This window comes from Mandrillus leucophaeus, unplaced genomic scaffold (genome assembly GCF_000951045.1).
Source record: "Mandrillus leucophaeus isolate KB7577 unplaced genomic scaffold, Mleu.le_1.0 Scaffold131, whole genome shotgun sequence".
In the NCBI taxonomy this organism is placed as follows: domain Eukaryota; kingdom Metazoa; phylum Chordata; class Mammalia; order Primates; family Cercopithecidae; genus Mandrillus; species Mandrillus leucophaeus.
In genome coordinates this window covers 5,140,565-5,166,426 of record NW_012101266.1, presented here as the reverse complement: position 1 = coordinate 5,166,426, position 25,862 = coordinate 5,140,565, and the positions used below count along the sequence as shown (strand labels likewise).

At 40.4% G+C, this 25,862-nt stretch overlaps 1 protein-coding gene and 1 long non-coding RNA gene across 4 annotated transcripts in view; one reads left to right on the top strand and one right to left on the bottom strand.

The window, feature by feature from the left end:
- SEMA6A (sema domain, transmembrane domain (TM), and cytoplasmic domain, (semaphorin) 6A) overlaps positions 1-25,862 on the bottom strand; it is a 143,854-nt gene continuing 117,992 nt past the window's right edge. For all 3 annotated transcript variants that reach the window (XM_011972857.1, XM_011972858.1, XM_011972859.1), the window contains 2 exons: positions 21,736-21,900; positions 1-1,690 (listed from right to left, as the gene is read on the bottom strand). In XM_011972857.1, coding sequence (XP_011828247.1) covers positions 492-1,690; positions 21,736-21,900 — 1,364 coding nt within the window. In that variant the 3' untranslated portion in view covers positions 1-491. The remainder of the gene's footprint in view (positions 1,691-21,735; positions 21,901-25,862) is intronic.
- Positions 1,377-25,810, top strand: LOC105534169. Its single transcript, XR_001005222.1, has 3 exons — positions 1,377-1,670; positions 3,655-3,844; positions 25,328-25,810. It is a non-coding gene; the product is annotated as an uncharacterized LOC105534169 (long non-coding RNA).

Sequence of the window (25,862 nt, the reverse complement as noted above, 5' to 3'; positions counted from 1 at the left end):
CTTTTTAAATTTTCATGATTTAAAAAAATGTATTTGTGTTTTGCAGGTTGGAACGCAAACCCAGTGTGGCCACGTCCCGTTAAGTTATGGACAAAATGTTTCAGTTTCTGTTCACCTCTGTGCGTGTGTGTGTTGTGTGCATGTGTGTGTGTATATGGGGGATGGGGTAGGTATGTGCTTTTGGCTCATGTTTGTGATGATAACTGAAGTCTTTTGTGGGACCGACCTATATTGTAGGGTGTGGGGGAAGAGTGAAGGAAGAGAATGGAGGTGAGTCCCCGCCGTTGCAAACCTTCACCAAACCACGCGGCCCAATTTTCGTGCGTACCCCTGTGTCCCAGAGAGGAGGACCCAGCGTCCTCGGCTCGTCCTCGGCTCTGCCGCGGGCCATCTTGGTCTGGTGGGTACTCGAGGCAGTTGAGAACCTTGCTGAGCTGAGCGGGCACCTCGCCTTGCCTGCTGGTTCGACACCTGACCCCCTCCCCCTGGGATTATGTACACGCATCATTGGGCTTCATGGATGTGGAAAGGGGAGCAAAAGAAGGTTTGGGGGGTACGTCCGGCTTTAGCGAGGGCGTACGCTTCAGCCCCGACCTCGTCAGTGAGTTGCAGGCGTTGAGGCTGGGCTGCCTGGAGACAGTCACGGCCTGGCCAGATGGCTGGGAGCTGTGCACCTGGATGGAGTCCACCCTCTGCGGGGCGGGCGGCGGGTTGTCTCCCCTGCCAAAGCTCTGGTTTCTGGAGAGGTGAGAGGAATTGGAGGAGTTAGTATTGTTTCTTTTGAGAGTGGTGGCCTGGTGGCTTCTCGTGAGCGAGTTCGTGGGGTAGCTCCTCTTATAGTCAACCCCGTAGGAAGAGGAGTGGTGCATTTCCAGCCGCTTGCTTAGACCGGTCTGAGACAGGGAGGTTCCCGGGGGGCCCAGGGAGGCCTCCCGTTGTGGAACTTTGGGGGGCAGGCTGTCCAGGTTCTCCACAAGGTTCACCCCATGGTTGGGACTCTTGCTGCTGAGATGTTCCTTGATGGTCTTATACTCCAAGGTGGCTGCCTGGTCCTCCAGCGCCATCTGGGCCACCTCGCTCATTTTGGGCTGGTCCACATACTCATGCTGGTAGCCCTGCTGCGTGATGGGAAGGACCACCACGCTGGGGATGTGGCTGGGGGAGGCCCGCAGGGGCAGGTCCGTGGGAATCACAGGGGAGCCCATGGGGGGCAAGTCCTTTGTGCAGGCATTGATGAGGTTCTGGTTCCTCTCCCACTCGCGGCTGCCGCGGCTGGGCTTCCGCTTCTGCTGCAGCGTTGGAGTGGACTCTGGGGTGGGGAGGGCGGTCAGGTCCAGGTGGTGCTGGTCTGCTTTAATGAGCATCTTGGCCGTGTTGCCCGGAGTGGCGAGCTTGCCGTTGTGCATGAGTGGCGTGAGGATGGCCTCCGGCTTCGGGTCTTTGGATTGAGTGTCCCCAAAGAGGCCGCTGAGCTTGGTGACGCTGCTCATGGAGCCCCGGCGCGAGTGGGTGAGCTCCTTCTCCTTGCGCTGCACCACGGCCACGTCTTTGCGCCGGTGATCACAGACGCAGTAGACGGTGATGCCCGAGAAGACGGCCCCCATGACGAAAGCCAGGATGACTGCAATGGCCAAGAGGGTGACGGGAACCAGCTGGTCGTGGCCTTTGAGGTAACTTTCCCGAATCACTCCTGCAATAGACATCGCATATGGCGTTAAGAAATGAAAGCACACCCCGAGGCTTGTTTTTGTTTAGCATTCACCTTGTTAATTAATAACAGTAATAAGTGACAATAGCACCTCTGCACAACTTGTCTTCCAAGCTCAGCTTGCCAAACATTAACTAATTAATCCTCCCCAATCCCCTCGTGTGCAGTATGTAAATGGACTCCATTTGTAGCCTTCTTTGTTGTCTAAAAAAGTGCTGTTCAGGCCGGCTGCCATGGCTCATGCCTGTAATCCCAGCACTTTGGGAGGCCAAGGCAGGTGGATCACGAGGTCAGGAGTTCAAGATCAGCCTGGCCAAGATGGTGAAACCCCCGTCTCTACTAAAAATACCAAAAATAAAAATAAAAATAAAAAAATAAAAAAATTAGCCGGGAGTGGTGGCAGGGGCTTGTAATCCCAGGTACTCTGGAGGCTGAGGGTAAAGAATTGCTTGAACTTGGGAGGCGGAGGTTGCAGGGAGCGGAGATCAGACCACTGCACTCCAGCCTGGGCGACAGAGCGAGACTCCATTTCAAAAAACAAAGAAAGAAAGGAAGGAAGGGAGCGAGTGAGGGAGGGAGGGAGGGAGGGAGGGAGGAAGGAAGGAAGGAAGGAAGGAAGGAAAGGAAGGAAGGAAGGAAGGAAAGGAGGGAAGGAAGGAAAAGTGCTGTTCACTCTCTCCAGTACCTGCACTTTCTACTCTGCTTCACTCCATGGAATATGGGAGGTTTTGGCTTTCAAAAGTTATTTATCTTTCTTTCCCTCTTTATGGCTTTTTAATCTTCCCCTTCTAGAATTGGAATAACTAAGTTATCCTGAGTCTGGAGGAAGAGGCAACAATTTTACGCATGTTAACCGAACAAATCACACAACACTCGAGACTTCCAGTTGGGATGTTTTCCGATGACCCCCTTGTGGCCACCCGAGCCTCTGTCTGGGGAAAAGTATGTTTGCCTTTTAAGCAACTAGAGGAAAGACAGTGTGTGTCGTTTTTATTTACACTGAGAGAATAAAGCTAAAGTTCACAGACTACAAATGTTTGTGCTGATTTTGCATCACCTCTCAAAAAAAAAAAAAAAAAACAACAACAGTGCAAACTCAATTTCAGGTGAATATGTTGAATATTTGAATGAAGCTTGAATGAAGCTCTCTCATTGGAACTGAAAGAAGATTTAGAAATAAGACCGTTTGGGGCCCTGTAGTGGGTTTAAGTGTTAGGTCCCATTATTGCACCTAGAGTTTGCTGTCACAGTGAGATTTTTCAGCAGAGCTAATCTCTTCAATTTAATAAAAATTACGTGACTACACCCGTCCATAATCTTACACTACATTAACCAGGATTCAGTGTTTCCGAAGGAAGGTGCTTTCGCTATTCCTGCTTAATCAGCCACCCAGCTGAGCGACTCTAATCAAATGCAAACACTGAAGCTTTTATTTTTTAATGCCAAGTGAGAATACACATCACAATTGTCAGATCTTAAGTGCTTGATGCAGTCACTAAAAAATAAAATCTCAAATACCTCAATTCCTGCCTCTGGAGAGTGAAAGAACACGAATATATTAGAGGCACTGCATGGGCTGCAGAAATGTAAACATTGCTCCTATTATGGAAATGATAGCAAGACAGAAAATGTACCTTCTCTGGTCTCGGGAGACACATTTTTCATCTACTAAATCAACTCTTTCTGGAATATGTTTAATGTATTTTACTGGCAGGTATCAGTGGCACAGAATTAGAATGAAAGGAAATAAAAATCTCTACCCCTTCCCAAACCCACAACATGCAACCCTTAAACTTCTACTGAAATGTTGTCTTTGTCACAGCTGAGACCTTGAAGCTTTGTCATGGGGGTTTTTCTGCTAAAATATTTTGATTTCTGAAGTGATGGTTTTAAAACCCAGAAACCTTAGCCTGAAAAGTACATTCTCTTTTTCTTTCCTTCCTAAGGGTCCTCCTCCCTTCAGTTGTGACATCACAGTTGGTTGCTGTGGAAATGATTGTCCTGTGACAAAGGATTGTGACTTAAGTAGAAGCAGCAAATATCTCTTAAGAAATAAAGATTCTGTGACCCAACAAATACCCTCGGTAATAAAAGGCAGTTGAGGCAATTCACCATAAGGAAAGAGTGTGCAAGATGGTAAGATATCAAATAATTTCCAAATGTGATGCTTTTCAAATATTTCCAGATTTATCTCCATCAGCTTTTAAGGGGTAGAAACTGAGAAGCAAAAAACAGCCAGATAATTTGGCTGTAACTCACACCTTTTATGTGTGAAGCTCCCCAAACAGCGGGGTGTCCTGCATTCAAATATATTTTAATACCTATTCACCAAGGAAGTGTGCTAATGAAAATTTTCTTTCTTTCTTAAATTTGCATTTCCTTATTATGCTAAAATAGCAACTCATTTTTCTTCAATTTTGATTATGTATGGGGTTCTACTGAACATCATTTTTAACCCCCTACATATAATTGCACACAAATGTACACCTGTGGATAAAATGGGTTTTAATTTCCCTCATTGACTTGGTGATTTCAGTGGGAGTTTAACACAGGCTAGATCCCAGTGATGGGGTAGGGGTGTATTACGTATGTTTTTCATGGCTATGAGTGTTTCATGAAACCCTTCCAGGCAACCAAATTTAGGGGGACTGGATATTCCCAATAAATGTGTATTATAATAGGAAGCTATTTATAATTGACTTTGGCATTCTATTATTTAAATTGCCCTCTCAGTTTAAAAGGAACATGGAGAGAGTAAAGCTAGAGCAATCCATTGGTTTCCCTGGGAGAATTGCAAATTTTTCACATGTATCCATTGCTTCTTAGCCTTACTTGTAGCTCCCAAATATCATTCTTCTTTCATGTCTGAAGGTCCTTGGCTATTTTGGACTCATGAAAGCTACTTATTCTTTCACTGGGAAGAACTCTTTTTTAGTGGATGATATTTGAGTTCAGGTTTTTGGTTGTTAACAAGTTAAGTAGGATCTGACCTTTCAGGAAAATGGTATCTCAGACAGATTTTTTTTCCCCCGTCTCGTTTTGTTATATAAAGAGTGGCCTTAAAAACATTTTTGCATCTCTTCATCTATCCATGGGGAGGCACAGGGCTTTCCTCATCTGCTGGTGTAAATTCAGAAACGTCCAAAGATAGAAACAGATCAGAGAGTAAGTTGAAAGTGCAGTTGAAGAAGATAAGGTAAACGTTATTTTTGGAAATGCCTTTCAAACTTAAAGCTTTCTGCTTGTATCATGAAAAAGGCCAAAGAAGCATTCACAGAAATGATCAAGTCAACTTTGTGGCACAGCCATTGTGAAGGCTTGGAAACAGCAGACTGGTCAGTGGTGGTGATGTAAGCAGCTAGAGAAGATCTCAGTGGGCTTGGAATTGCAGGCTCCCACTTACTGGCTGAGCGACCTTTTGGCAAGTGGTTTAACATCTCTGGGCCTCAGTTTTTTAATCTGTAGCATGAGGTGAACACACCTAATCTTACTGCCTTACTGGGTTGTTACAAGAATCAAAGGAAATAAAAAATAGGAAAGAGCTTAAATGCTGTAGTTTGCTGGATAAATCTAAAGCTCAAAAGAAGCCACAAAGGAGGAGTGGTGGGTTAGTGGCTCACAGAGGGCTTCCAAGTGATAGTCGCAGCTGCTCCATTGGATTCCATTTGCTATTGGTCTCCCACTGGAGAGGAGTAGACCTGTGCTTCCAGGTCTAAACTTCATGCCTTCTAAATGCAGGCAAAAAGGTGATATGAGATTTCGAAGCAATATAAGGGAACACATACTGTTTCAGGATGCCTATAGTTACTGAATTTTGAAATAATTAAAACAACAAAAGTGGAAAATGTTGGCAATTATAGTTGGATTCTCAGTGGAGTACAAATCCTGGGCAAGTACCACATTTTTTCTGCATTTATAACCCTTGCCATCCACAGAGCTTTTAGTTGGATAACTCAATACTTGATTGCTGAATAAATGGCTTTTCAATACATTGTAGAGCTATTTTTAAATGAAATTCTAAACTTAGTGGGTCATCTTTAGAGCGACTACCTCCTTGCTTTTGAAGTCATGGAAATAAATTCTATCCAATCATATAAAAGAACTTTAATAGTAGCATCTATCAGACAAATAAAAATAAATCTATAAAGGTGCTCAGTAATTTGCTCAAAACAATAAGAAGAGAAACTTTCAAAAATGAAATTAGTTCTGGGAAAAATCCAAAAGAGTCAATGACGATAAATGGGTTATTTGCAACAACTGAGTGCTCCAGTGGAACTGAATAATTAGAAAAAAAAAAAAATTGCATCCCTGCAAAGGGCAAAGGGCAAATGGCAACAGGCTAGAGCTGAATATCCCTTGCTTCAGATGTTGCATGGAAGCCCTGGGCAAGTGAAGGGCCCTTGGAGGGTGGTATACTCCCCTCCTCAGGTATCCTCCCACTGCAGAGAGAACAATCAGAGTTGGCTTCTCTACCCTAGGGTCTTGAAATTCCTTCCTCCTCCAACCACTGCATCCTCTTCTGCTCTCACCAATTGAAAATGGGGCATTAGTAATGAAAACAGTATTTGAAAAATCCTTTGCATTGATTCATTAACCACCAGCTATTTCTCACCAGTCATAAGGTACTAAATGGTTATTCTTTCCACCTTCCTATTGCAGGAAGCAAGGCACACCCTGGCTTAGAAATTTCTCTGAAATCATGTCTTAAATTGGCAGAACTGAGAAAGAATAGAATCTCCACTGTTTTTTTTTTTTTTTTTTCCTGAGGTGAGAGTTTTCAGATGCTGGAGGGAGGCCTCAGAGAAGTAATTTGAAGTTCTTTAGAGTCCAAAGCAATGAAAAGATTATGAAGGACCCTGCCCCCAGGCCCTGCAACATGTGATTCAAAATAAGAACAATTGTAAACTGTAAACCAAGAGGAAGCCCAGTATAATTCTGACTTTTCCTATGATGACCATGTTAATAAATTTTGAAATATCAAACACTACATTCCTTATTTTAAAAAATGTTTTCTAGTAGCCCTGCTCATGGATACTATTCTGTGCAAAGGGAACCTCGCACCAGGCTCAGACAATTTGCTTTAGAAATGATGTTTTCCCCTAACTTAGGGTTGGGTTGTGTCTTTATTATCACTCTCCTAGTATAACAAGGTTTTGGCTCCAAGCATCTTTGTGGCTGCCTTCAGCCAACATTTACCAAGCACTGCACTAGGTGTCGGGGAAGGACAACGATGAATGAGGCATAAACCAGCAGGGAAGAAGGCAAGTGCTTGCACACAACTCCATCCAAAGTGTGGCTATGTCATGAGATATATCACTTCTGCTTCAACAGTGGGCAAAAGCTTTACATTGGAGATGGTATTTGAGCTAAGCCTTAAAGATGCACAGGATTTTAGCTGGAGTGGAGAGAGCAACAAGAACTGAGGCTTGGAGGGAAGGAAAAGGAAGGCCGTAGTAATAGCAAATAGTCTAACTCCCTTCTAGTCTCTTAGGCTATAGGCATGAGCCACCCTTCCATACGCTAGCTTGCTTCATGGCTCTCATACAGGCTGTTCCCTCTGCCTGGAATATCCCTACTCACTTTCCCACTCATCAGACCCTATCTTTAGGGCTCAGCTTAAATGGGGAAGCCTTCTCTGACTCCTTAGGCCAGGTAAGTTCTTCCTTCTACAAGTGTCCCCAGAGTTCTGCATTTCCTTCATCCTAAAATCATCACTAGTATGATACTTGTTTTTCTCACCTGGACTGCTAAAACTCATCACTGAATCTTCAGGCAGAAAGGTGCTCAGTAAGTATCTTTAAAATAAATAGTAAAGGAATGCATACATGAATGAGCACTTGTAGAGAAAATATAAGAGCAAGAGCTAGAAACATCATTTGGAAGGCTGTGGGCAGCCTTGAATGATTAAAAAAGAGGTTTAGAAGATCTGCCACTCATAGAAGGAAAGTTCTTGGTTAATTTATCTGCAGTTTCTCTTACCTGAGAAAGCTAACTTTCAGCTTGCTCTGTTCCACATCGAATCCATTATCGAAAAACTCTAGGCTTCAAAGAGTCAGTATCATTGCATCAAAAGCGCAGCTAGTCTACCTGCATTTATTATTACTGTTTTTAAAATTAAAACTTTCAATCTACTTATCCCCTGCACCTTACACAAACAGCTGGGAGATGTTATCTGTCCTATCAAAATGTGAAGCAAAACAGACAAGCAAAAATACGTAAAACCCATCACACCTATTAAGCTAAATACAAAGGAGGAGCTCTACTCACCCCCACCCCAATTACCACCCTAAGTGTGTAAGACCCAGGCAGCCAGTAACCTAACTCGAAATGGTTAAGTGTGCACTTTCCCCTCTCACCCCCTTTCACTGGACGGCCTGTTTCTGAGCTGCTGTGATATGATGGATGTGTCTGTCTCCATAGTGAAGTGATTAATAGGCATCTGTGTAAAGCGGACCCGGTGACCACAAAGACAACAAAGCCTCTCTGTGTCCTTTAGAGAAATATGCAAAGGCAAAAAGGAGGATGGACATTTCCTCCATTACTGAGCCAGAGAGGGTTTGTGTTGGGTCTGAGAGCTAAGAAAGATGGCAAAACACCAAGAAAAGCCCCGGAGTAGGATCCCCTAAAAATAGATTCTTGATTCTGCTTTATAGTAAGACAAGCCTACAATTTCCTTGAAATCCTCATAACAACTTGAGTGAATGGAATCTAACAGCCCAATTTTTCTTGTTTGCAAATCTTATTGCAACAAAATGCCAGGCTCACGGTCCTGCAAGACAGTATGAATGAATGAACTAATCACGAGCCAAGCATCACCCCGCTAACCACACAGAGCCCGCTGTAATCCCTATTAAGAGGAGAAGAAAACAAACGGGAAAAACCCTAACTGGAGACAATTTATTCTCAAAGCCACACCCCAGCCAAGAGATGACCACACTGAAAGTGAAATGGGAACTCTCTGTGGTTATCTGGGCAGGAAGCAGCCTTCTTCTTGTCTTACGGCATAATGTGAACCAGATGGCTTAGGAATAAACGGACATGCCAGCAGCCATGGAAATGGGCTTGGAGTTTGTAACTCAAACTTTCCTGTTCCCTTAAGTGTGTGCATGTGTGTGTGTGTGTGTTTCCTGGCAGGCTACAGATTAGGTACCAGGAGGCGCCATGGTCTTCAAGATATATAAAGTTAATGACTGACCATGCCAAAGTAGAGGTAGCTTCCTGGCCTCGCTATTTAATATCCTCAATTCAGAAGCTATTTTAAAACTCACATATTGAAATAATGCTTGGTGTGATTGACTGTAGACGAACACACTTCCACTTCCATCACCTTTAAAAGTGATGCATTTTTTGTTGGGATGTCATCACAGGAATAGAAGGGAGAATGAGCCTGGAATTCATTCGATTTCATTTTTTTAGGGAAGAAACAGCTTCATTTTTCCCTGTGTGCTGGGAACGCTCAGTTCACTGTTCCTCCACTGCTCTACTGCTTTAGAAATGGCATTGCCAATGGGAGTGCTACAGCCAGAGCACGGACTGATGTCTAGACTGAGGGTCATGATAAGATAATTTTTAAAAGCCATGCCCTGGAATGTTGGTTTGTGGTTTCATGTGTTAGAACTGTTACTGTCCCTGTAAAGGTAATGATTCTTTTATGTTGGCAAAGTTTTAGCAGAGTCTGCAAGGAGTATTTTCCTGCTTTTTGAAGTTTTCTTTCATCAGCTTTCTTAAATAAGACTAGAAACACAATGTCTAAGTGATTTCTAAAACTAGACAAAGCATTTCTATTTTCCAACTTCCTAGTCCCATCTTCTTCCTTTACTCTCTCATAGGGCATCGAAGCCACAAAATGGAGAAGTGGACCTCTTTAAAAAATTGTGAAATTTGGGCCAGTCTTTGCTTGGATTATTTGATTACTTGCTTTGATTTTTCTCTATAAACAAAGATAAAACAGATATGAAGAAACAGGTCTGGTTCAATACTGCTAAATCTTCCAACTTGAATTTTCTAGAAATGTAGTTCTTGAGATCTGGTTAAAGATGAGACTGGGTGTTATTGGTTAAGAACATAAACTTTGAGCTCATAAAGACCTGAGTTTGCATGTTGGCTCTACAAATAGCTAACTGTGTGACTTTGGGCATGTCACTCGGTCTCCAGGCGCCAGTAGTGTTGGCTATAAGATGAGCATTGTTGGAAGGATGAAATAGGTTGAATAAATGAACACAAAGCAGTCGGCATTGTGCAGAAAATGTGTTAATGCTCAATTAATAATGTAAGGACAGTGTTTCTAGAATGTTTGACAAGTTGCCTGTCTTGTACAGGGTCCAAGATTAGACTATTTTAAGGCAACACTTTGGTAGAGTTCAACTGTGTTAGCCAAGAGTGGAAAAATAAGGATTTAAAACTACAACAAAAGCTCGACTAGTGAACTTAAATAAGACAGCCCATCAGCAACGTGGAAAATGTCCTGAATCAGTGCCACTCAGCATTAACATCACCTGGAACTAGTTAGAGACACAAATCCTCAAGTCCTGCCCAAAGTTTCAGCACTAGAATCTCTGGGTTAGGCCCAGAAACCAGGCCTCCAGATGATTCTTATGTTCCCTAAAGCCTGAGAAATGCTATCCTGAAATGCCATAAATAATATTCCAGAAAACACATCTAAATGTTTAGCTTTAAAATCCAACCTCAGACACCACTGAGGCAGTATATAGCGAGACTTTCAAAATAATCTGTAAAATAAATAATAAATAAATGCACTAAGTATTCTTTGGTGTTCAAAGTATGTTCTATGTCTTTAATAGGTCTCATTGGATAATTTCTTTACTGTGGTTATCAAGCTCTGATAAAGAATATGAAATCGACCTTGTTTTATTGGAAAGACAATCAAATTCCTAACACTTTCCCTTGGTATCTGTCAAAAGCATGGCATATAGCGCAAAATACTGTGCTGCTACTCCTGCAAAAGAATCAACCCGATTTGCTTGCACCAGAACGGCTGAAAAATGCTTGTGGTCTCTATTTGCTCTGGTATGAAAACATGGGGGGGAATTTCTGATACTCCTCATGTCTGTAACTGTGGCCATCAGATAGTGACTGGTACCACAGAGCTCACATATGTCCTAGACTGGGTCAGCCCAGGCATAACTCGTTCTCAAGTGCAGAAGAAGCAGAATGCTTGATGGAGTCCACCATTGGATAGAGTGGCCTCCTTTAAAGGCCTGCATCTAATATCATCTCAAAACCCACTCCCTCATCTCAACTTACAGCTATTAAGCAATGTTTGAGAATGGTTTAGGTGATGCCAAAATCTTTACCTTCATCTCTGCATGACTAGACAAAAGAAAAGAAACTCATGAAGGTTCTTCTCCTTTATATTCCCGGTGTGAAAAGAGGGACTTGAGTTCCTGTGTCATTCCCCAAAGTAAGGTCCTGATTTACAATAATAAAAGATGCCTAGCACAACAGTTCACTCAACAGAGCTCTGTGCTTACTGATCTGCTGAGTTGAACTGAATCTGCAAATCCATAGAATTACATAAGACATTTTAAGTTACATTAAATTTCTGCTGTGTGCTTTTAAATCATGGAGTGCAAGACCCATCAGCACTTAGGGTATATTTATTACCTTAACAAATGTCAGATGATTGTGTCCAGTGCTATCTATTATTTATGAATAACAAGAGGCTGTAAGACTGGAAATGACATGCTTTAATATGTCCAAAAGGTTAGGCATAATGCAGTTTGCTGCCCTATAAATTTCTCGACACCATTTTCCTTCCTAATAAAGCATTGTCAGTGGTTGACTATACCGAACTTCCATTATTTTCTATACAGTTCATGACTGCCTCTGATTTCAGTAAAAAAAAAAAAAAAAAAAAGTAATTGCAGATATCTGTTTGAAAAGGAATGCATCCTTTTGAAAAATATGAAATTTAAAAATAATTGGAGTGGAAAAAAATTTATTACGCCATTAAAAATGAATCTCTTTACAAAGATAGTTGTCAGGCTACAGACTTATAAGAGCTTAAGAAATATTAATTAAGGGTGACAAACCTTCACATTGCCTGTAATTGGCTTTCTGACACCAATTAAGATCCCATCTACTGTGCACCCAGTATATTTCAATATATCCAACTGCATTTCAGTAGTTTACTTCAGGGTGTTTCCACAATTTAAAGTGCTAAGAGATTTACATATGATGAGGTTCACATGGCTCCTTTCAGTCCCTCAGAGCAGCCCATAGGCTTTGCAAGAGTTTATCTATTACTTGCATAACCTACATCTCCCTGGAACCAGCAAATGAACCCAGCTTTTTCATCCTCTGTCTTTCCAGGATAATGGCGTGCGTGATGTAGTTAGTTTGAGCAAGCCCTACGTAGTTTGAGGCCATTCTCATCTCTAATGTCAAGAAAAGAGAAGCTATTCTCAGGAAATTGCCTGATTTCCACTGTTTTGCCCTCTGTGGACTAGTGTGCTTATGGAGCAGGGAAATTTGCAAAGTAAAACTTCTAACAAGCCTTTTAAAAAAAAAACTTGATGAAACTAGGCTATCAGAAAGAAAGGTCTGAGACAAAGCGAATATTATTTTCCCACTTTTCCACATAATGCAAACTACAAATTGATTCTTCACAATTTTATTGTTAGGACAAAACAAAATCTAGATGAACACGGTGCCATTGAACCAATTAAAGAGCAAATTTTTAACTACTCCAGATGTTCTGTTAATAAGATCACACTTAACCTAGTCCCCGTAGTCCTTGAAAGTTCCATTAAGCTGTCAGAAAACTTTGTCATTGTGTGTGTTTTTGTAGAAAAGATGGGAGAGAATGGGAAGAGACTGAGGGAAAAGGGTGGGGGTAAAGTGTCATGTCAAGTAGATGCAGCTTGAAAAAGTGGCTAGAGATTAAAGGTGAGAAGCACCTCTAGAAGGTGAACTGATTTTTTTTAATACCCTAAGGTTTAAGTTGGCGTTTTAAAAGCAAAAGTTCAAGCCTCCATAATCACAATTTAAGTCCTTCATTTTTTGAGAAAATGAATGTTAGGTTAAAAAATAAAAGGTTAGTGGTATCCCTAGAAAAGAAAATTCAAATACTGGTGTGCAAATTCAGGCAGGCAGAGAGATGAAACAGCTTTCTACATGGCTGACATTTAACTTTTTTTTTTTCCTTCTACCCTTTCCACAATAATCTCATCAAGACCTTAGATAAATTCAGCAAGTTGTCAAAAGGATACAAAATTAATTAGATCAAATCTACATCCATGCCCACACTACTGAAAGAACAATTACAGCCTCCCACATGGGCTTCTCGGCTTTGGACCCTCTCCCCCTGCACACGTTCAAGCATGGAAACCCACATCATCCATTTGAGAGCCCAGCACCTTACTTGCTTACAGTATCATTTTCCTCAGTCTCTCAAAGAAAAGCCGGAGACTACATGTAGATTCCTTTTCTCATAGGTGACCAAGAAATATTAATATAGTAAAAATAAACAGTGGCATCCTGGATTATATTATTTATTAAGCCACCATGCTCAGCTGAACCCTACTGTTTTAACTAAAGAGAGGAAGAAGCCCAAGTTTGGAGTTCAGCTTGCCTGGGGTTTTACCTAGGATAGAGCTAGATAGGCAAGAAGCATCTACCAGGAAAATGCCGGCAATGTGTAGTAATAGACACTTTAGATCCAAAATTGATGCAAAATTCCACTTCCCAAACTTATTGTGTACATGTAATTAATAACCTAATATGATTAAATGACCGATTTATTATATATGTATCACCTATCAATCTTGCTATCTTAGTCTTTCCCCACTTCTACCCTCCTGTGGTCCTTTTCTTCCCACCATCTACCTTCCTATCCTCCACTGCCTGTCGCTAAAGCCAAAGCTCCTTGTCATGGCATTTAAGGTTCCAGGCTATGATTTCAATCTCATTTTCCATTCCAGTCCTCCATATGCTTTAGTCACCGCACACTCCTTGCCTCTTTATCATCACACTCTGTCATTTCACAGTGTGGTGTCTTGGTCATGGACTTTATTCAGCTTGGAATGCCCTTCTTCTTGTGAAATCTAACTTTTCCTTCAAGACTTTGCAAGGTCGTTCCTGTGTACCCCACTTGGAATTAGTTGTGCCTCCCCTTAGACTCCCTTAGTACTCTCCCTCCCCCTCTTTCCTTGACTTCCCTTACCGTCAGACTTCACTCTGCCCCAGCATTTAGATCACCTTTGGGTATCCCTCGCTAAACTGTAAGCTGTCTGAATGCCAGGTTTACGTGAAATTCAAATTAGTATCTTCTGTAACACTCAGCATAAGGTTTATATATAGCACATGTTTGTTCAATTTCTGGTGAATGCAGGAAAAATGAAACAAAGGAAAGGTTGCTGTCTTGCCTTTCTTTGAGATGAGATTGTCACCATTATTAAACTATTATTTTTTAGGGCTTTCAGAATTCCAGTTCTTCCCCTCCAAAGCCATGAAAATGACAGATGAAAAAAAAAAAAAAAAAAAAAGGAGGGCAGCCATATAATTTAGGAAGGAAAAAGGAATACATATGGTTAACATAACAGTTGTTAAAATTTTGAGGTTAGGTAAAACATAAGAGAACCAATAATTTTAACCATGCTCTTCTTTAAGAACAATTTGATTTCTGAGCCTTCCTTACTTGAAAGTGGCATTTGAAAGCCTGTTTTCAGTAATAATCTTTAAATTACTCTTTATCACATTTCAAACACATATATAATATTTCATAGTCATTCTCTGAACTTAAGTATGCTAAGAATATTTTTCGTGGAAAAAGATTTTTTCTTAAACATATCAGAATATGGGTTATTCTATATTTCCAAGAGTTAAAGGTCAAATGTAATATAGAAATCAGATCTTATATATTCACTGAGTAAGTAATCAGTAACATCTTCTATAGAATTATCAGGTAGCAAAGAGTATAAGTACTCTCAGTTCATTCGGATAAACAAAACTGTTTTAGTTAAAAGTATGTCCTATGCAGTATTTGGGGTATACTTACACTAACAATTATTTAGTTTTGTTTCAATATAAAAAATATTATTCAGGTGTAACTGCAATTCAAATAAACTGAGCATCCTATATTTTGCCTAGCAACCCTACTCTTCTTCTCCCAAGCAGTATGCTTTAAATGACTCCCACAAATATTCTTTAAACCCAGTCTAAACTTTTAGTGATTAAAATTGTTAATCTCTTTTTTTTTTCGAGACGAAGTCTCCCTCTGTCACCCAGGCTGGAATGCTATGGTGCGATCTTGGCTGACTGCAACCTCCACCTCCCTGGTTCAAGTAATCCCCCTGCCTCAGCTTCCCAAGTAGCTGAGATTACAGGCAGTTTAGAGTAAGAAAAATGATGGTAAATCTTTACTCTCTAAAAATTAAACTGTTTAATCTCTAAAAATTTAGAGTAATAAAAATGATGCTAAATCTTTATGGGGCAGGTATAGCACAATTTATAAATAAAAAAATACTGACGAACTAAATATTAAGAATTGTATTATATTGTGCATAGTCAGCAACAGTAATAGCTTATGTTCCAAATTTCTTATGAACTTTGAAGGATACCTTTCCTCTAAGCTTCAAAATCAGAAATAAGTGATCTCTAATTCAAAAGAGTTTTTGGAACCATCACAATCAATTCACTATCTCTTCATGTTCCTTGCCTCTGGCCATGCACGTTCTACCGAACTCAGTTAATTTTCCATTGTTGAGTGGAAGTGAAAACCCTTACCCTCCCATTACTAGTACTCCCCAAGACAAAGGCCCTTTTTCTGAAGTCTCCTTGAAACTGCCTTGCTCTATTCTTACATTTAAAAATGACTGCAATAGGATCATTTTTACTAACAAAAGGAATGCAAATTAGTATGAGTTTTGTTTTTTCTTGAAATAAAGCTCAGGCTTAAAAAAAAATAAAAGTCTGAGTTTGCCAACACTCCCACAAAAATTTTAAATATGACTCCTTTACCAAACATCCATCATTTTCCTCGTCTTCCCTGTCAAGTGATGTGTTATTGCTATAATATTGGTACTGAGGGAAAGAACTGAAGGAAAGGAGCTGAAAAACTGTTTCACAGTTCTATGTCCTTGATGTGTTCAGCCAAGTTGTCTTTACTTGTCTAATATATATTTTTAAAGTCTGTGGTGTGTGATTTTGGCATTTCATAAAGAGAATGTTGGTCATAAAGGCCTTTTGGTGTGCTTTCGTGTCTACCTGTGCTCCATCTGTTTGGTGTTTGATATTTCTTGGGCAGGAACTATGTCTATCTCTAATATAGCCTCTTACTCCTTATTGGCATCCAAATTGCACCACAGAGCCAGTGATAAATTCTGCTTCAGACACCTCAGAAAATGTTTTCGTTACGGTAATATTACTGAAGAAATGGCAGAGAAAATTCAGCCCAAGTTTAAGAGTCAGGAAAAGAGGAGAGGCCTATTTTTCTTCCTTTATTACAGTCATCAGGAATAATTTTCTCTGTCCATAAAATCACTTATATATGACTTGATAGGAGCCAAAAAATTACCTTCTGTGTTGGGAGAACCAGGGTGCTTTAAAATCCCAAATCCATTAGATTTTAAGCATCGGAGAGTGTTAAAATGTAATAGTAACCGGGGGTAGGATCTATTATTAACTATACTCACCTAAAATGAGATTTCTCAGTCTGTTAATAAAGACAGCTGACACTGAGCGCTTGGAACTTAGAATAGGTAAAGTTTGAACGGGAGAAAAGAAGAAGGGTCAAGTGTAGGCTATTGCCAGGCTGGGCAACACTGTGTAGCACAAGATTCCTTACGGATATCAGCAAAATAGATGAAAAGTGGAAAGGCTAAACATCAACTTTCCCTAAGCCACAATTTGAGTAATAACTAGCGGCAGACCACACTAGGGTGCTTGCTGCTGGTGTGGAGAAAAAACTTGCCAGATGCTTAACAAGCCTAGAGTGGCTAATTTCTTATTAGTCTAAATCCATGTTACTTTAAATTCCTATTTCACAAAACTTTCCACCCCCAAACACAAAGTTCAGTAGGTAGCAAAGAAATCAGAAGGGCACTGGGTTGTATAATTATAACACTTGGAGTGACGCATGTATTCACTTGGTTTTGCAATACCCAGCCAGGAGAGTTATAGTGGTCATCAAATCTCATTCTTCCAAATGTCAGAACAAAGTTCTTGGTAATAGTTTAACCTTCACTGGACTCCTTCAATTGCTATAGTACATAGTCACCTAAACTTTGGTCATTCAACTACCAATACTACAATTTTAATCATAACAATGAATCTCACCTACCATATTATTTACTTAGTATTTTTATATCCCTCATAACTCCTGCATTATTTACTTTTCTATTTAAATTACCTTTAAAATGTATTTCAAAGGGAAACTTGGTATCATTATCACAAATGAAAAAAAAGTGTCACTTTTCAAAGATAAAATGTAACCAGAAAAATAAAAATTAACTTAAAGCCAAACAATGTTAATTCCAGCTAGGTGCAGCTGGAAGACAAAGCCCCAGTGCAAACCCTATTCCCTCTTTGTCAAAAAGAGAGAGTAGCAAGTTTAGGGAGTTGTTAATGAGAAAACACCAAACTGAGACTTTTCCTTTCACATAGTCAAGAAGATAATGCAGAAGACTGAAAGAGCAATGAAAAGGGCATAAATTTCCACCACATGACTCAATACTCTTGAAGGCCATCACATCCCTGCCACGTAAATCATCCCGTGTAAGGTGCTGCTCATCTCCCTCAGAGGCAATACTGCTGTAGGCTACTGCACATTTAAAGAATAAATAATTAACTATAAAGAGAATTATTGATAACCTCTGTGATTTATAAAATTTCATTTAGGATTGTGAGATGTGGACAATACTAATCATATTTATACATCTTATGAATCTTACCGGAATATTATTTCCCAAACTAAAAACTGCTTACACAAATAGCTTGTACATTGATTAAAATATATTCAACATTTACTATCCATTTTAGGTTATTCACTTAACCTCTAATTTAAATTCTGTTTCTATAATATATCTTATTCTTGTCTGTAATGGGCATATTTTCTGGACTAAATGTAATAATGTGATAATATCTCACTTTAAGGATTTCCCAAAAGATAGAAGCATACTACAACTCTGGCATTTCTGATTAAATGGGAACTGCTCTATATTTACTATTTTGTCCGTTTTCTGAGAGCTCACAATAACTCTTTATTATAAAATAAAGTCTGAAGTAGGAGATTTTTATTCTGTTCAGGATATATTCTTGTGTCCTCATAGCAGCGGTCAGCATTTACATTTTATATGTATGCTACATAGCTCTCTTGGCTGCTCTGGACATGGCTAACTTCCTTGCATATCTCACAGACTTCTTGGAAATCGGCTTTAAAGTATTGTTACTTTTGGTAAGGAATAAGAGGCACAAGGGTGGCTATTTGTTCTCAGTATTGTTTAACCTAAAAACGAAAGCTCTTATTTCTTTTGATGTGGGAAGCAGTGGTGGGGAATAAGCCAGATCTAAAAATAAACTGGGTTTTCTTTCTTACTTATATGTAATTACAGCCCCTTTGTAACTACCTATTACCACCTCAATAGTTATAGGAGGAATAAATAATATGTATTTTTTAATGTGGCAGAACCAAGAAAGTAGTAGTCAGGGCTACATCTCATTTATCAGCTTGGTGACTAAAGGGCTCGCTCCGGAGGCTCCAGACATCTAGGGACCCAGAGATAAAACAGAGCAGTTGGCTGTGTTTTCACTAATGAATCCAGGGCTTGAAAGATATCAGGCAATTTTAAAGAAAAGCAGCAAGGACAAGAGACATTAGACAAGGCCAGTAGGGTAATGAAGGGCAAGGCCAGTTACTGAGAGAGAAAATTACTTCATTTTCTATGATAATGCTTCCGCGTGCTGTGCAGGTCTCTTCTCACGCTTTGTTAGTATGACTGTATAGACATACAGCATCAGAATGCTACTCACAGTGTAGAAGGAAAGAGCCTTGGAACATTCCACAGAGGGGCAGAGGGCTTGGGTCTGTTATTTTGAAAGGGGGAGGCTAAGAACAATGGTAGCAGAAGGGGGTTAGGCTGCAAGGTGAGGAAGGGTGTTTCGACAGAATGTGAGGGACGCACAGGATTAAATCAAGACGAAAGACATAGCAAGGAAAAGAAAGAAAAACGCAGCAAACATACTCTGGAAATGGAGAATTGTTTGGAGGATGAAGTGGACAAAGAATGGGACCAGCTCACTGGCAGTCAGCATATCTGCAGAGGAGAGCCATGGGCATGCCTTGCTCACTGGCCTTTTTACCAGTGGCCATAATAAAATGGGCAATGGGCACTTGACTCCTCAGCGAGCTGGTCAGTGGACACATTTTCTGCTTAGTGGGGAAATGTGATGGATTTTAGAAACAATTCCAGAGTATATTTAGCTCCTAAAGCTGGGGCACACAAATGTCACATTCTCATGAGACAATCGACCCAGTAGAAAGAGCACCCATCACAGGCCCTTAGAAAACCCATGAAACTCTTGCATCCCGGGAGATGCTGCATACACGGATGTGACATCATTAAGGCACCGACATCAGGGAATGAAAAGAAGCGAGGGCATCACAGATTGGTTCAAGTTAAGGGACACCATGATGAGTCAGAAAAGGAACAAGACTTTTCCAACGCAGTAACGCCATCACCAAGTCATACCACACAGTGCTTGGCAAAACGAAACAAAAGTTGAAAATAAATCATGAACATTAAACAAAAAACAATTTGGAACAAAATGGAAATTAAAATCATAAAAACTATGATAAAAGGAACATTAAGCTACATCTTTTGTTTAAAATTTCTGCACAACTCATTGGCATTGCCCCATCAAACATACAACCAATGGTAAAAAACAAACTCAAATCTGACAGGGCAAGGCAAGGAGTTACTAGCACAAGAACAGTGATCATGTTAAACACCCATGCAATCACCTCTGCCACCATTGTTTGACAATATGTAGACTGCTTCCAGCTTTGTCAATATAATAAGACCCAAGAGAATGAACAATGCCGAATTTTAAAATGATCTGTCAAAGTGTTAATTGGACTCTTTGAGAACCTCGATTCCTTGGGGGGAGTTAACGATTACAGAAAATTCATGCTACCCCTCTCAGTGAAGTGAAAAGAAAATTACTGCAACCAACAGCTAGATATTTAGTTGGCATATTTAATGCTTTATTGGAAAGGCTGTTTGTTTTATTTTGTTTCAGAAAATCGCAGTGGGCAAAAACAAAGTGATTTCTACTAAGTTTTCTCTTCTTGAGAACACAGGACTAGCACATCTGAGGTCAGGAGCCACACATAACGAATAATGGCATATGCTAAGGTTTGTAATCTGTCGGGACAGTTTCTCTTCTATCTGGAGCTTTCTCAGGATGGAAAGAGCAGGGAATCCCTCAGACTGAAAGAAGCTGATGAGACAAAACCAGCTTTAAAAAAAAAAAAAAAAAAAGAGTTGGCCGGGAGCAGCAGCTCAAATCTGTAATCCCAGCACTTTGGGAAGCTGAGGCGGGCAGATCACCTGAGATCAGGAGTTTAAGACCAGCCTGGCCAGCATGGCAAAGCCCTGTCACTACTAAAAAAAAAAAATACAAAAATTAGCCAGGCATGGTGGCGGGCACCTCTAATCCCAGCTACTTGGGAAGCTCAGGCAGAGAGAATCTCTTGAACCTGGGGAGCAGAGGTTGCAGTGAGCTGAGATCGTGCCACTGCACTCCAGTGTAGGCAACAGAGTGAGATTCCATCTCAAAAAAACAAAAACAAAAACAAACGAACAAAAAAACAAAGATTTGAGGCAGGGCGTATTACTAAGGGGAAGGGGAGCTCTACAGAAGAAAATAAAATCAGTTAAGAGGACATGCTCAAGAACAAGACAAAAGGGGCTCCATCTTTACATTTTGACTTGGCAAATAGAGTAAGCAGAGCGCCCAGCACTCTCAGGAGATGAGAAGCAAAAAAGGAGATGAAAATGTAGCCTGAGAGTCTGACCACAAAGCATTGTCTAAAAGTGAAGATGGAGATATGTATGCAGAACCCTCTGGGGGAGGGCGCGATAGCGACTATCTTCCAAGGGTCACGGTGGCTGCTCTGCCCTCGAAACTCAAACTCCCGCTTGGATGAAACTCTTGAAAACATATAGAAGTAAACAATTCTGAATGGGGGGAACCAGCTCAGCAACATAACTGGGCTTTTCAGTCTCTGATTTACAAGACTGTTTTTTGGACAAGTAAAGGCCTCTTTGGTTGCAGCTGCAACTAAAGTAGGATGTGTTACCAGAAGCAGCAAATGGCAAGAAAAGAGATGACATTTCCTGTCTGCAGCTAAGCAAAGAAAGCAAAGGAGAATTTAGGACAGTTCACAGTAGAGTCCCTTTCATTTAGTGTGGCTTCCTTTCCGTTTTAAATGCATAGCAATTCTGCTTGATTAAATAACATATTTTTGTCTTAGCTACTGTCCTCTAAGAGCAATTGCAGTACGTCTGAGGACCATGGCTCTATTCAAATTCAGCACCATGCAAGAGTGAGAGATGCTACCAGCCAGAAAAGACTTTGCCCTGCTATTTCTCAATTCACTGATTAACAGGGCCTTTACTTCAATTGCATTCACTTGCCAAAGCCCGAACCGCATTCCATCACATTATGGTGGGAAAAGAGGGTCCAAAAATCTCAGAATGAGACTAAGAGGAATGGCAAGGGATGTCAGAAGCCAGCATCTGCTTTGGGCCAAGCCACATCTTTTTTGGGTAGAGGAAGCTCAGAGGATATATTATTTGTTTTGTGTGGTTTTCCTTGGTCAGAGAATAATTTAGGATCAAGCTTCACATAGAGGATGGGGTTGCAGTCTTTTTCGAGAAACTTTCAATCATAGCGCATTGGAGGTTCCTTAAATGCTGCTAAAATTCAGCTGGAAGCAGTTACACAGTCCTCCCCACTTTTCCCTCCCTCTCCCCCGAGAGGAAGAGGCATTTCCAAGGCCTTACCCTTCTTGTCTTGGTGATTATGGGAAGACACTGCCCCCAAAGGGTCTGTGCTGTCAGGTGAGTCAAGCAGATGCTTCCAGTCCAGCATTCCTCCCCTAGACTCATACCCCTCTTGAGCCGTCGAATCTGATGTGGTTGTGCTGGGCAAGAGGGAACTGGAGTGCCCTGTTTTCATCACAAATACAGTTAGGAAAACAACATCGGAGAGACCCACATTCCCTTTGCTCAGAGGCCTGGAGGTGGGACACCCAAGCTGGCTGTAAGACTGAGAGGAGACCGCCCTAGAAACGACACGGTTTAGTGGTGGTGGTGGTGTGGGGTGTGTTCAGCAGAAAGCCCTTGAACTTGTAGTTAGAAAATGAAGGGTCAGATCCTATCTCTGACACTTGCTGGGTGGGCCTTGGGGAATCACTTAACCTCTTCCTGTGCACCCAGTGGGGATAAAGACACCTCTCAGTGTTGGGAGGATAGGGACATAATGGTGAAAGCATCTTGCATAGTGTCTGACACATAGTAGGTGCTCAAGAAAGGCCAGTGTCCTTCTCTGATATTTTCGTGGCAGGACTAAACACAGAAAGTGGCCACTCCAGGAATCCTGTTTGTGACTGATGGGGCAGGTTTCTGGTAGTGGGTAAGTCTTGTCCCTGTCACAAGTAACTCAGTGACTCTGCACCCTTCCTATGGAGGTTCTACAGTGTGCCTGGTCTTCAGGTTCAGCTCAACTTCACAGGCATTCCTCTTTCTGAGAGTAGTTATTGCTTTGCAAAGGGATCTATTCCCATTCAACTGCTACACACTATTATGGCTGTCCCTTTTGTGTCTTATTTCAATAAAAATAGTTTCCGTTTTTGAGGCTGCATTGACTAAAATGATTCAAATTAGAAAAGGATAGTTTTCTGAGGTTCAGATAAGCTACCATAGGATAATACGAGAAGAATGGCTGGGTTGAGAGTTACAGCAGAAACTCTAGCCATTTCCTGTGAATTCGTTCGTAAGCTCTCCCTCCATCATTCCACAAGGTTAAATACAGATTGTATCAGGTGCTTTGATCCAAGCTGACACAATGATTTAAAGAAGCTCTACTACCTGTTCTCTCTGGCAGAAATAAAATATGACCTCCTTGTGATTTTCAACTGGAGTTTTTGGCTTACATAGAGCAACCTCTTGAACAATTTTTAAAAGATATAAGGGCAACTACTGTGCATGTATAATCGGTGCCTTTGGTGGAAAGTAGGGCAGACTCACAACAACTCCAAAAGCTCCAGCCTTGAAGTATGATCACCATGCACATGATAAATAAAATACTGGCCTCTAGAAAGACAGATTATAAGAATAAGCACAGTGCATTCTTCTTTTTTTTTTTCACAATTATTATTGGAAGTTGGATTTCCTCCCCCCCGGAGACTGTAATATTGCAAATTACAGACAAAACATATATAACAAAGATAGCTTTTTATCTTCTTAAAACTTTGCGTAGCAGGAAAAAGGAAGCCAAGTGGCTCGTCCATGCCATAGTGACTTCTACAGAGCCACCACACTTAAATCCTGCCGCAAAGCTTTGGTAACATTGAAGAGGTCCCTTTCTGTATGGCACTTGTTTGGCTCTCACACAACTTCAAACATTCAATTCGTTGAAAATAGTCTGCATCGTATCCAGCTGCTAAAAGCATGTTCATTTAAAATTAAAGGAATGCTTTATTCTAGACTTTGTGTTTTTACATTTCTGAGTTTCACATCTCATGTCATGATACAGATAAGAGAACAGGGGCAGGAAAATCAGCCTGAGAAATGGAAATATAGAAGTTCCTTTATTTCCTTTCAGCTTACATTGAGGTCTAAAACATAACTTTTTTTTTTCCACTCTTGAATTCAAGACTACTCTAATAGTCTAATATGGTCAGTCTAAGAGAAAATTCAGTGCCCAGTAAGCAAACAATTAGAAATAGCTTGTAGGGAGTTAGAAAGAGAAAGTGAGGAAGAAAAAAAAAATACCTCCCCTCCAAGTAGCAAGATTTCTTTTACCTGAATTGATATGCATTTTGAGCACTTTCAATTTAACTGTGTTCAAGGGGCAATTTTATGGTAATGCCATAAGTATGGTTTAGGGAGAACATTTCTTAATACGGTAATCTAGGGGAAATATATGCCTAAGGGACACATTCTCTGTAGAAAGATTTCCTGGCCCATATGCTGCGAATACACGGAAAACTCATTGGTAATGGAAAGCTATGGCTATGAGAGGATATTAATGTGGACCAGATGGTAGTTAGGTAGGAAAGTGTTTTACACAAATGTGAGAAATCAGTCTCTTCTTCCTATCACTGAAGTGTTAGTCTAATACCCACCACATCTCGATTTTCTATATGTAAATCTAGAGAAACCATGCATCTGATTTACTCGAAAGAAAAAACTGAGCATCATGAGGTTTGTAATCTTTTAAACTTATGCTTGAGGATACGAAACACGTGCCAGTGGTGAATTAAACAGTCAGAGAAAGCAATACATGATTCTCAAAAATTTTAGAACCACCCTATAAAAGCACCATTAAGCAGTAGTCCTCAGTCTGAATTCAAAGATGTGTTATTACCTCTCCACGCTTAAAAAAATATTACAAGGAAACCACTTATATTCCTTCTTTCTAGTCTGATTTTTAAGGTTGTATTATTTTTGTGCATTCCCTAAGAGACTTTGCAACCAAAATCATCCTACAAAAATAGGCAAACATTTGTGGATGTGATATCATATGTCAATAGATTTGGAATCTATATTTTTGTTTTGTCAGTCCAATAAGAAAGGTCACATTTTAATCAATTGAGGTTATACTTTATCATTCTCATAAAATACAAATAAATAGGTATATTTTGAAAGTTAACTTTAATGCATCATGTTGTTTCTCTATATCTACAAGTCATTGTAATTCCAGAGGTTAGACCCTCTTCATACTACTCTAACCTATTAACAATGTTTGTAGACAATTAGACAAAAAACAGAGACATTAAATCAATACAAGAGAGGAAGAGAGAAGGAAAATAATCAGGGCCCAATTCACTAAAAGGGGTTCTTGCATATGTAACTGGTGTGGCACAGAGCTTTTGACAAGCAGAAAGTCTGCATCATTTATTGAAATGATCCCTTTTCCTAGGTTGGGCAGTTCTGGTTTTGTAGTTGGCTCTGTGAGCCTACACTCAGCCACAGAGTGCAGGACATGCAGAGGACACAGCTAGAAACAGTGTGGGTGCACTTTTTACTTTGGAGTTGGCTTCCTTGTCTATATCCATGCTCATAAAAATAGCAATTTATTTCTTCTTTTGGTGCTACAAATATAGCGCCCAGTACAGTGCCTAGGACACAGTAGCCACTCAACAAGTTTTTGCTGAATGAATTAGTGAAATCTATTCTGGGTTTATTAATTCCAAAATTAACATCCCTTACAATGGTTTATTTTTAAAAGTTGCCAACATTTTTGTAAGTACTGTCTGAACCAGTCCTCATTTTGATGGTCAATTAATCATTGAACTGCTTCACACTGAATAGATTTAGCCTGAAATGGATAGGATCATTAGCTGAAAGGAAAGTTCCAGCTCTTCTTTAGTTGCCTCCCCCCAAGACCTGAAAATGAATGAGCATCATCCCTTAAAGTGTTAATACGGAAGCATTAATAAGTACCTTTCCTTTTGTAAAGGAAATAAGAGAGAACATAGCTTGGGAGTGATTTTTGTTCATAAGAGTATCCCATAGTTTAATTATTCTGTCTATTTAAGAAATTACCTGGGAGTTAAAATTGGTCTTAGTATGACTGATGAATGCTGGGCAGGTTGCTGGTTCAATTTGTTTCAAGATCTTAATTTCTCAATATCTGATAAAGACTATTCAATTACAGGAAATGATCGCAAAGTATCATGTTGGAAAAGAGCAGATACAAAGTGCGTTTTTTTTCTCAAGGCAGTCTAAGCTAGACGACATTTGCCTCCTGAGCAATTTTTCTTCTAGTCTTTGGTGTTCAATATTCTGGTTTCAGTCATAGATGAGGGAACATTAAAGGTGGATGAATTCTGTGGGCTCATCTACTCCACACTGCCTTACTTCACAAAGGGGCCAGTCAGGAGAAAGCAGGCAATGTTTTCCAT